Raw genomic sequence first — 12,013 nt, 5'->3', positions numbered from 1 at the left:
TTAATAACAAATAAATGATAAATTATGATTCATGATATAAATTTTATTTTTAATGAAAATATATATTAATTAATTCAATAATTTTATTAAATAATAATTTAAAACAATTAATAAATAACACATATATCAAAGTTATTTTATTAAATATTAAAATTAAATTTTATTTTTAAAAAATATATATATTGATTAAAAATTTAATTTCAGTGTTTTCTTTTTATGTTATATATAAATAAAAACAAATATGTTAGGTTATAACTATATATAAACATATTTGAGACATTATATATATAAAAACTCTTTCTTTTTATTAATTAAATTAGAAGTATTTATGATAAAATATATTATAAATGAAACCTTTTTAAATTTATTTTAATATATAATTAATTATATAAATTAATTAAAATAAAAATTATATATCCTAATAGCTTTTTTTATACTTATTACTTTTTATTATACATATTATAATATATTTTTGATATGAGATTAATAAAGTATTAAAATAAACATAATTTTTAGATAATTATCTTATTTATTAAATAATATAAAAGCATTTATAAGATTATTGCTAGTACAAATATTTTTTTTATAAATAAAAATTAATTATAATTAAATAAATAAAAATCTTTTTAATTATATTTAATTAAAAACATTCTTTTATATTTAATTATATCATTCATATATATATTTAAGTTAATATATATATTTAATCCTAAATTAATTAAAAAATAAAATTTCAATTGAATTCAATATTATTATTAAATAATAAAAAATAATTAATTGATATAATTTATAATTATTACAGTTTTAAACTAATAAAATTTATTAAAATAATAAATTCTATAAATATAATAATTTAAATTTTTATAATTCTAAAAAATATAATTTTATTATAATATTATTAATTGATTATATTTTCATTTAACTTTAAAAAATAAAAAGTAATGATATGTAAAGATATTTTATATTTTTAATTAACTCTTTTTATTATTCTTTTAACTAATCATTCAATAAAAAAACATATTTGATATGATTATTAAAAAATTATTCAAAAATATAATTATTAGTTATTTATTTGAAAAAATATATTATTTATTATATATATAAAAATCATGTTGAAATTGTAATAATTTGTATATATAAAAATATTTGTAAGATTTTTAAAAAATTAAGTTAATATTTTATTATTAATTTTTATTATTAAATATTTTATATTTTATATAAAAAATTTTTTTTTTTTATTTTTATTTAAAATTTTTTTTTTTAAATATATATCTTTTAATTATTAAATAAATAAATTTATATATATATATAAATATACATATACATATAATTATATATATATATTAATATTAATTATTTATAAATATTTAGAATATATATGAGTGGATTTAATGTCATTCTATTTAGTTAAGATAAAAATTATATTTTAGCTGGAGATTTTAAAGGAATTGTTCATATATTTGTTTTTAAATAGATATTAGTATAATTTACATAAAATTTTTTTATTTTTTTTAATTTTTTTAACATATTTTTTTTAAAAAAAATAGAAAGAGTATTTTTTAAAGTAAAGTAGTGGTTAAGATGAATAGGTTTTTAAAAATTTAATTAGCTTTGAATTTTTGAGAAAACAAATAATAAAAATATAATTCTTGAATTAATATTAAGATTTATTAGTATCTGATGGTGAAGAAATAAAGATATTTTCTTGGAAAAATATAAATAATTATATATAAAATGAATACAAATTAGTAAAATATAAAATTAAAAAATAAGTTAGTTTCGAATTTTAAAGATTAATAAAATTTTAGTTTTAGATGTGTAAAAAATATATAAAAAAATAAAAATATTTATATATATAAATAGAATGGAGATTCATAAATAAATGATATTATTATAATTAAAGATGTAATTTATATTAATTATTAATTAAATAAAATGATTATATAAAAATAAATTCATTAGAAAATTTATGCAATTATAAGTAATGGATATATAGTTTGTTTGGATAAAAAACTAGAGAAAATTGATTAAGATTACAATTCAAATTAACATATAAATGATGCTGTTGAAAATTCATAAAAATAATTAAATTCAATAATTTAAATTAAAAATAATCCATTAACATGTGCAGTTATATTCAAGAATAAATATCTATTAGTAGGTTCGAAAATAGGAATAGTATAAATATGGTATATAAATTAAGATAATTTAGAATATTTTAAAACTTTAAAACATAATGAAAATTCGTTTTTTTAAAATATATATACATTTAATGTTTTTAATAATAATTTGGTAATTAATTATGATAAATAAATAATTATAATTATATAAATATTTAATTTTTTATTAAATATGATTATATATATATATATATATATATATATATATATATATATATATATATATATTTAAATATTATTTTTATAATTAGTTTATTGGACATAATGATTTTATTAGTATATGGAATTTAGAGACATTTTAACTATAATTGGTTATTAATACTTAATATGATGTTTATTCAATATAAATTATTGATGAAAATGTAGATTTTTAATACATATTTTTTAATTTATAAAAAAAAAAAATACAATTTTTTTAATAGTCTATTGCTGTTGGAGGTGAGAATAGTTTTGTTTATTTTTATAATTTTAAAAATGGATAATTAATTTAATAAATTTAATAATCTAATTAATCAGTTTTAAGCTTAAATTTCGAATAATATAATATTTTGAATGATTAAACTGTAAATATATATATTTCTATATTTTTATGCTTTTTTTGTTTTTTAAAAAAAAAAATAGTTATATTTAGTAGGAGGTACAAGCTATTTTATTGATGTATTTTTAAACAATATAAGATTATTTAGTTATATGAATTATTTGAATGATGAATGAATAAATAATAAATAAAATATTAATAAATAAATAATCTAAAATATATATATATTTTTTGAAAAAAATATTTATTTTCTTTATTTAATTATATATATTTTTAATAATAATAATATCAATAATTTCACAAAAACATTAAAAAATAGACTTTTATTTAATTAAATAATTAGAACACAATAAAATAGTTCATATAGTCTTCCAAATTATTAAAAAATATAAAATGATTTTATAAAAGGATTATAGGTAAAAAATTACACTATTTAGATAGGATTAATTGAGTATATAAATATCCTATATAATAGCTTTAAATTTTAATAATTATAGATAATAGTTTAGATTTTAATATATATAATGATCATTATTAAAATTATTAAAGTATATAAAATAATAAATAACATTTTTTTTAAAATACCTTTTTTATATAATATAACTAGCATCTAAATTATGATAATAGGCTTGGAAATAGAATTCAGGTTTATTTTGAATAATTAATCAGGAAATTATTAAAAGAATAGAATAGAGTTAAGGAATTGTTGGAAAATCCGCAAGTCAGTTTACATATTAGGCTGTTTAATAATTCAAATTAAGGTTTTAAACTTAAAATAGTTTTTTAGGTAAAGTTATAGGATTTTTTATTAATAACCTTTAAAATAATTATAGAAAATAAAGCTTAAATAAATATTGAATATTTATTACTATAAGGTTTCTTGAGGAAAAATTTAGATCAGTTAAGGACTTTTTTGTAATTGAATTTTAATTAAAATTCAAATGAAAATGACGTTCCATTTAAATAAAATAAAGTTGAATATATGAATATATTAAAAGATTTATAATTTTTACTATTGGTTTATTTACATAAAATTTATTTATTAAGTTAAAAATTGGAAAAAAAAAAAAAAAAATATCTTAGAAAAAATAATAATTAAAAATTAAAATAATAAAAAAAAAAAAATTATTTAAATACATAAGAAATTAATTTTAATAAATTATTTTTAATGTAAACATAAAAAAAAATGAAAAATAAAATTAATATTTTAAGTTTATTTCAGTTGTTTAAATTAATAATAATAAATTATGAGGAGGTTTGGAAAATATCCTTTTCGAAAGAATTTATATTAAAAAAAAATTAAATATATAAATATATATATGTATATATAATTATATAATATATATATATATATTTATATATGAATTTCTAACAAAAAAATTTAAAAATTATACTAAAAAATTAAAATTTTATATATATATATATATATTAAAATTAAAATTGAATACTTAAATATTACATATTAAATAGGAAATGTTCGAACATTCTGTATATCCTACACCAGCGAAATTAACTTTAATAAATTTAGTTAACATTTTGACTTCGTTAAATTAAATAGCAAGTTAAAATGATAAAAAAGTTAGTATGGAATAATTTAAAGAACATTGTTAAAACATATCAATGAAAAAGATGCAGAAATTTATTTTATTAATTATAAAATTATGACAGAAGATGATATATCATTTTTAAATAAAAAATAAGTATTAACGGCTGATATTAGAGGATTAGCAATTTATTTATTTTTATAATTATTTGGAATTTCATCAAGGCATAATTTCTCACTAGATTTTAGAAAATAGGAATTAATACTCATTTCAATGAGGTTTTTAGGTCAAATATGTCGCATAATTTCTCTCCTTTGAATTCTCCGAGATCTAAAACTACGAGAACGACTACTTAGTTTAATTCAGAATATCAATAGGCTATATTTTATATAAGATATAACATAAAAACTATACTAAGGTTAGTTAGTAATGATTTAAATAACGAAGATTGCATGATAAGTTCTAAAGATCTTAGTATTTTATAAATAATTTTAAGACCAGAAATACAAAAAGGAAAAAATAATAATAATAAAATTAATCTGTCTTAATATTCATAACTTTTTAATAATCCATAATAAAAAATAAGCGCAAAAGTACTTTCTGAATATTTAACAAATACATTATCTATGAATGAAACATAAGGTATAAAAATATGTATATATATATATATATATTTATTTATATATATATTATTATTTATTTTAATTTATTTTTAATAGATAATATTGTGTATATTTAAGGATTAACTAAAAGTGTAATGTGTAAAGATGAAAAATCATGTGAAAATTAAGATTTAAGAATTGTTAATTGTGAAGATTCTTATTTATATATAGATTCCTATGTTTATAATTTATCTATATCAAATTGTATAAATATGAATATTTTTGTATCGGCAGTTTAAAAAATATGCACTATTGATAAATGCGAAAATGTCAATATTGTTGTAGCGTCTAGTTTTATTAGAATAGGTAATACTATAGATTCCACTATACATTATTATGGAAGCTTCAACCCTGTTTTATATGGGGATAATAGATCTATTAATCTAGCACCCCATAATGGTAATTATATAGAACTTTTAGAAAAGGTAAAATTAGCTAAAATACCAGTTTGTTATAAAAATTGTTAAATGTTTTAAAGTCCTTTTGTTATGAATTAAAATTAGTGTTTAGGATATTAGATTATGAGTTTAAAAGACTTTTTCTGTATTAATTTACCATTGTAGTTTAGGGTAATTCCTTATTAGTATTTAGTGAGTTTTGAGAATGTTTTAAATTTGGAGAAACAAATTTAAGAATTAAAAAATAATTATTAAAATAATAATAATAATAAAGTTGTTTTACCTATATTGGCTCCTAATGAATATAGAGAACATATAATTTAAAGGTTTTAAAAATACTAGGAATTATAAAATAATATTATTAATTGTGGATTAAATGAAAACTAATAGAAATTATTATAAGATGCTATATAGGGATATTTTAGAGAATGGATGGTCTAAACTGGATAAATTAAACCAATTTCAGATTTAGTTAAAATGATTAATTAAGATTGAATATATATAGTTTATAATTTTTTTTATTTATTTATTTTTTTTATAAAAATAAAAAATAAAAAAATAAAAGTAATTTTTTTTACATATATATATATATATATATATATCAATATATCCCAAATTAATTTTTCATATATTCATTTATTGCAAAAGCTAAAGCAGTAGAAGGTATAATTTTAACATAAGTAGTCATCAAACCACAATATAAAGTAAGAAAACCTTCTTATTTGACTATATTAGTTGCAAATTATACTAATTTAACTTTCTAATTATTACCTATTTGAGTAATTTATAATCTTCTCCGTATAAAATCGGTCGGGTAAGTAATTGTGACTGCCATACAGCCTGAAAGGGCACCGAAAAATAGATTAATTGTGTTTGATGGATCTTTTTTCCATAAAAATTCTTCAATAATTAGTAAAAAGTTAACTTTAAACTAGCATATGGGGCTATACCTAATAAGGTAGCACTCATGCCTTTATATAAACCAAAAAAACCCTCATTTTAATAAATTCGGGAAAGTATTTGGTTAATAGAGTACCTAGTATTGCTGTCTGTATGGATTGCGAGATGTGTTTTGGCTAAGTCTAAAGGATAAACGCATGTATAGGCAGTCATACCGGCTAATGCTCCACAAAAGAGCATGCTTGTGGTATTATATGTAGATGTTTTTTATATTTGGAATAAATTTTGGATATAATATCTATATAAATCGAAAGTAAAAAACTCTATAGATTAATAAGGGGCTATACGTAAGCAATTTGCTAAATTGCCTTTGAATAAGGAGGTTATGCCTTCAGTTTTATACATAGTTAGTAGAGATTAAAGTAAAGATTTTTGAAAATATTTAGGAGTTTTGGTTTATCGGAGAATTATTAGACGCTCAATTGGTGCAACAGCTGTACGAGAGAGAGTACCAGAAACAGCTCCTGATAAAAGACGGATTAAATTATCAGTTTTATTTAAAAAAGTGTTTTTTTCTTGTTTTTAATACATTTTAAATTAATTTTTATTATTTTAAAAAAAGAAAAAAAATTCAAATATTTATGTTAACTTTTTTATAAAAAAAAATTTTTTTTTTAAAAATAAAAAAAAAACATTATTTGTGTTTAGAATTTTTTTTTTAAAATTAATATAAAAAGCGCATTTATATATATATATATATATATATATTATATATTATATATATATATTTTTTTTTATTATTAATAATAAATTATATCACTTTAATTTTTAAAGAAGACACTTAATTTTCATTTTATTTATTTAGTTTTATAATTATTATTAAAATCATATTTTTATGTATTTATATTTCTATCTGTTTAATGTTTATATGGTTAAACATAATTCGTTTAATTTTATTATATATTTTTTGAAAGATTAACGTTAACTGTATATATTTAAATAATTTGTTATTTAATTTTTAAAAATATTTAATTAATTATAATTTTATAAAAAATATTTATATTTTTATTACTTTTTTATTAAGATTATATATTTAAATTGTTTTTATTTTCGTCTTTATAATTTTTAAAAGAACTTATTTTTTTTTAACTTAATTTTATTTAAATTTTATTAATTTATTCATATTTATTTTATAAACTAAAATATAAATAATAATATTATATATATATATTAATTATAAATAATTAAATAATATATATATATATATTAATTACTTTAAACTAATTTTAGAAGATTCATTTTCATTTTAAGTTAAATTATTTGCTTTTACTTAATTTCTTTTTTCTATAAATTTTATAGAACGTTTACTTTAGAAATCTTCATTATTTTATATTGATTGGTTTAATATTGATTAGTTTAATATTGATTAATTTTTTTAAATTTTGATTGATTATTGTGATTTTAATTTATTTGATTTTTTTTCAGAAAAAATTTGTGATTATTATTTAGGAGATTTTTATATTTATAATACTTTGTAAACTAATTGAGATATTTTCTTGCTTATTTCTTCTTAAGAAGGAAAGTCTTGGTCTTCTTTGTATAATTTGTTACTTATTAAAAAATTAAAATTGCATAAATTGTCTTATGATTATTGTTTAGTCGATTAAGAAATACTGGTTTTGTTTATTTTTTAATTATATATTTTATTTTTTTGTATTTATTCAGAAATACATATGGATTAAGGACTATTTAAGATAGTTGTATATTATTTATCGTTTGTTTTATTATTAATTTTAATCTTTATTGTTAAATATATATTTTTAATAAATTCTTTTTTTTTTACATTTTATATTTTTTATTAAGACTTGTTAAAAATTAAATTTACGCATTTTTTTAATTAATCTTAAGGCAATTTTTTTTTCATTTTTTTGTTTTTTTATTTATTAATTAATAAAAATTAAAAAATTATGAATTATTTAATAATATAAAATAGATTTTTTAAAATTAATGTAATAAAACATATATATATATATATATATATATATATATATATATATATATATATATTATTTATGTTTATTTAATTTATTTATTTTAAATTAAATTAAAAGTTTATATAATTTTTTTTTTAAATTAAAAATGAATTTATATTAAAAGTTTTTTTACTTAATAAATAAAAAAAATTATAAAAAAAAAAATTTTAAAAAAAAAAAAAAAGAATTTAAAAAAAATATGACAAAAGCTAATTTATTTGTAAAAATTATTAAAGGAGTTAATTTATTAGCATCGTATATATATTTTATTATTAAAAATTAAATTAAATCTATTATTTAATAAAGATTGTTTTTAGTTTTTATTGGTGTATGGTAAATAATAACTTTAGATATTTTCAATAAAGCTTTTTCGGCATAATTTTTTGTTTTTTATGCCATTTTTTTAAATGTATATAATTATAATTAATTATAATAAATATATAATTATATATACATATATTTTTATATATATTTTACATAAATTCATATATTAAAATATATAGATTATTTGGTTTAGCATTAATAATTTTTGAATTTAAAAAAGAATTTATGAATAAATATTTTTATTTTTTAAATACTTTATTAGGTAGAGGAGTATTTAAATTATTGTAAAAATATTATTAATATATTAATTAGATAAAAATATTAATTAAAGTTTATCATCTTTTACAGTATATGATATTTAATAAGAATCTAATGATATAACAGGATATTTATATGGATTAATATTATTTAGTATAGGTTTATTATATATAATTTTGAATTTTACTACTGTAAATATATATAAAATATATATATATATAAAAAATATATATATATTTATGTATATAAATATTTTTATAATTAGTCTTCATGTAATCTTAGTGAATTAAAAGAAGGTATATAATTTTTTTATTTTTTATTTTTTATTTTTTTACAAGGTTTAATTATTAATAATGAATGATTTGATTATTATTTTTTTTATATTCTTATAAATAATATTTATCAAAAAATATTTATTTTATATTTATGTATTTTTTACTTTTATAAAAATTAATTTTTTCTATTTTAATCAATAATTAAAATAAATTTATTTAAGTATAAAAAAATAATAACATGGACTTAATTAACTAAAACAATAAATTTGAAACATTTTTTAAAAAAGGATTATCAATAATAATTAATAATTGGCCTGTAATAAAACTTATAATTTAAAATGGATGGGTATAAGAGAATAATTTAGTAATAAAGCATGTTACAAATACAAATAATAATTTTTTAAATAAAACAGAAAACGATTTAGTGAATTTATTCATAAACGATTTATATAATTATATATATGAATATAATTTAAAAGAGGAGGATTTAGAATATTGGCTTATTAATTAAGTAGAGGAAAGATTTTACACTTTAATAGAAGATAATAGTGAAAGGGATATAGCTAGAATTATAATTGAATTATTTTAAGAAATAGAAAATGATAAATATAAAATATATGAATAGTTAATACTTTTAAACTCTTAATAAAAGAATATTAAAGTTGTTGGAAAATGCGAAAATAAAAATGATTCAGACAATTCGGATGATAATGAAAGCTAATAATGGGAAGATAATAGTTAGATTAGTGAAAATTAATAATAATAGTAGGAATAAATATAAGAAGAAAAATAAAAAATGGAAGAAGATGGATTTACTTTTGTATAAAAGAAAAAAAATGAATGATTTTTTGTTTGGATTTTTATACGTAATCTTATAAAATTTAATTTTTTATAATTAAAAATATAGTATTTAATAATTAATAATTTCATTTTTTTATATATTTAAAATTTTTTATATTATTTATTAGTCTTATTATATTGAATTTGTTGATTTTAGACAAAAAAAATGTATATTTTATATAAAAAATATATTAACAAAATTAGATAATAATATATATATTACTTATAGTCAAAAAAATAAATACTAAATCAATTTTATTAAAATTAATATTTTATTGCTTAATTAAATTAATCTTATGTAATTTATAGTTCATTTAAATTACTAAATTCTATTTTATTTTAATAAACTTCATTAAAAAGACATTTTATTTATTTATTATCAATAAAAATATGCTCTCTAAGTAAAATATTAACAATATTCTATTTTTTAATATATCCTTTATTATCGTAATCTAAATATTAAAATAATAGTTCTTAATTTTTTTAATCTAATAAACAATTAATATCAAATGTAAATTCCAAAAATTAAGAATATTCTATAAAAGCATTATTTTAACCTCCTTTCTTTATAAAACTACAATTATTTAAATCTTAAATTAATTAAAGAGTTTATTTTTCTTCATAATTAAATCCTAATTATTTTATTGCTGCATTAAATTACTTAATTGTTATAAACCCGAAATTATTTTCGTCTATAATTCTAAATATACGAGTTATTTATTATATATGTAGATTATTTTCTTATATTTTCTATAACAAATGAATACATAAGCGCTATATTTTATTAAAATTTCTGGGATAATTTATTATTAAATAAATGTATTTTATTTCAATTTATTTATCTATATTTCCTTAGTCATATAACTGAAACCAAGGGTGCTTTAAAGCTGCAGATATCGAAATTCGTCTTTTAGTATCTACACATATCATTTAACTTATTAAGTCTTTTATTTATTTAGATAGTTTTATTGTGGGCTTAAATATATATTATCCTCTACATATTTTCGCTAATGTCTCTTTTTCATTTTTTCCTTAAAAAGGAAATTCACCGCATAACATTGCGAATGCTATTATTCCTAAACTCCATATATCGCATCTTAATCAATATTATTTATTTATATATATATATAGGATTTTTGTTTTACCTTTTATCATATTCTCCAGTCAATACTTCAGGTGCTATATAATTTGCAGTCCCAACTATTGTTTATAAATCAGATGCAGCTTAGTTACTGTTTTATTTTTTATACTGCTTTGATAATCCAAAGTCAATCATTTTTATTTCTCCGTTATATTTACTAAAAAGAAAATTCTCTGGTTTTAAATCACGGTGAACTATTCCGAGCTCGTGTAAGTATTTTACTGCTTGGAATATTTAAAAAAGTATATTTTTTGATTATTATTCTGAAAGACGACTATTTTCATTGTTTATGACCCTTTATAATAATTATTCTGTAGTACATATCTATTTTTTTGTTTATATATATATATATATTATTTTTAGTTTTGTTTTTTATATTTTTTTCTGTTTTTTTTACTTAACTAAAAAAAAAAAAAAAGGATTATAATTTGTTTTTTTTATCTTATTTTTTTTGTTTATTTTATAAAATTAAAATTTAATATAAGTTAAAAAAAAAAAAGAATATTTAAAAAGTAATTATATTTATTAAATTATATTAACTTCCATAACTAAATATAAGTTTTTATTATCTTCATAAGATTCGTATAGTTTCGCAATGTTTGGATGATCTAATTGTTTAAAAATATCTATTTCTCTTTATAACCACATTAGATCATCTTTTTATTTTACTTTACTTATTTTTTTTATTGCAAATATTTTATTAGGATTTTTTTTTAAATAAGATTCTTTTACTATGCCAAAACTACCTTTTCCTATATATATTATATGTAATATAAAATTTTATATGTTTTTTTTATATAACCTAAAACATTATCAGTTATTTCGTATATTGTATTAATATCTTCATTTGAAATATTTCTATTAGTTGTATCGTCTTATTTGATGTTTTATATTTGTTTTTATTATTTAATTTACTAATT

At 15.2% G+C, this 12,013-nt stretch overlaps 3 protein-coding genes across 3 annotated transcripts in view, besides 23 other annotated features; 1 reads left to right on the top strand and 2 right to left on the bottom strand. All coding sequences in view use genetic code 6, as the record gives it.

Annotated features, from left to right (window-relative positions):
* Positions 1-425: 425 nt before the first annotated feature.
* Positions 426-462: a microsatellite.
* Positions 463-804: 342 nt separating this feature from the next.
* Positions 805-852: a microsatellite.
* A 318-nt stretch (positions 853-1,170) lies between these two features.
* Positions 1,171-1,210: a microsatellite.
* Positions 1,205-1,262: a microsatellite.
* A 34-nt stretch (positions 1,263-1,296) lies between these two features.
* Positions 1,297-1,362: a microsatellite.
* Positions 1,298-1,344: a microsatellite.
* A 995-nt stretch (positions 1,363-2,357) lies between the features above and the next one.
* Positions 2,358-2,408: a microsatellite.
* A 768-nt stretch (positions 2,409-3,176) lies between these two features.
* Positions 3,177-3,237: a microsatellite.
* Positions 3,238-4,021: 784 nt separating this feature from the next.
* Positions 4,022-4,080: a microsatellite.
* Positions 4,081-4,555: 475 nt separating this feature from the next.
* IMG5_047660 (tubulin-specific chaperone c, putative) lies at positions 4,556-5,817 on the top strand (the record flags this gene model as incomplete). Its single annotated transcript, XM_004037558.1, has 2 exons — positions 4,556-4,904; positions 4,982-5,817. 2 exons carry the CDS (start codon positions 4,556-4,558, stop codon positions 5,815-5,817), a joined length of 1,185 nt encoding a protein of 394 aa, XP_004037606.1.
* Positions 4,913-4,952: a microsatellite.
* Positions 4,918-4,964: a microsatellite.
* Positions 4,922-4,964: a microsatellite.
* A 106-nt stretch (positions 5,818-5,923) lies between the features above and the next one.
* On the bottom strand, positions 5,924-6,813 carry IMG5_047650 (mitochondrial carrier protein, putative; the record flags this gene model as incomplete). Its single annotated transcript, XM_004037557.1, has 2 exons — positions 5,924-6,162; positions 6,273-6,813. 2 exons carry the CDS (start codon positions 6,811-6,813, stop codon positions 5,924-5,926), a joined length of 780 nt encoding a protein of 259 aa, XP_004037605.1.
* Positions 6,814-6,965: 152 nt separating this feature from the next.
* Positions 6,966-7,010: a microsatellite.
* A 212-nt stretch (positions 7,011-7,222) lies between these two features.
* Positions 7,223-7,298: a microsatellite.
* A 313-nt stretch (positions 7,299-7,611) lies between these two features.
* Positions 7,612-7,651: a microsatellite.
* A 590-nt stretch (positions 7,652-8,241) lies between these two features.
* Positions 8,242-8,289: a microsatellite.
* A 102-nt stretch (positions 8,290-8,391) lies between these two features.
* Positions 8,392-8,435: a microsatellite.
* Positions 8,410-8,453: a microsatellite.
* Positions 8,454-8,679: 226 nt separating this feature from the next.
* Positions 8,680-8,726: a microsatellite.
* Positions 8,727-9,032: 306 nt separating this feature from the next.
* Positions 9,033-9,074: a microsatellite.
* Positions 9,075-9,142: 68 nt separating this feature from the next.
* Positions 9,143-9,169: a microsatellite.
* Positions 9,170-9,988: 819 nt separating this feature from the next.
* Positions 9,989-10,063: a microsatellite.
* A 138-nt stretch (positions 10,064-10,201) lies between these two features.
* The window catches only part of IMG5_047640 (protein kinase domain protein), a gene marked incomplete at both ends in the record, with an annotated part of 1,859 nt that continues 47 nt past the window's right edge, over positions 10,202-12,013 (bottom strand). Inside the window, 5 exons of the mRNA XM_004037556.1 lie at positions 10,202-11,048; positions 11,098-11,417; positions 11,634-11,845; positions 11,896-11,967; positions 12,009-12,013. The exon at positions 12,009-12,013 is cut by the window's right edge and continues 47 nt beyond it. Coding sequence (XP_004037604.1) covers positions 10,202-11,048; positions 11,098-11,417; positions 11,634-11,845; positions 11,896-11,967; positions 12,009-12,013 — 1,456 coding nt within the window. The remainder of the gene's footprint in view (positions 11,049-11,097; positions 11,418-11,633; positions 11,846-11,895; positions 11,968-12,008) is intronic.
* Positions 11,520-11,557: a microsatellite.

Source organism: Ichthyophthirius multifiliis (genome assembly GCF_000220395.1).
Source record: "Ichthyophthirius multifiliis unplaced genomic scaffold scaff_1120509250104, whole genome shotgun sequence".
Lineage (NCBI taxonomy): Eukaryota > Ciliophora > Oligohymenophorea > Hymenostomatida > Ichthyophthirius > Ichthyophthirius multifiliis.
The sequence above is the reverse complement of the archived record's forward strand: the minus strand, read 5'-3'. Positions and strand labels throughout refer to the sequence as shown.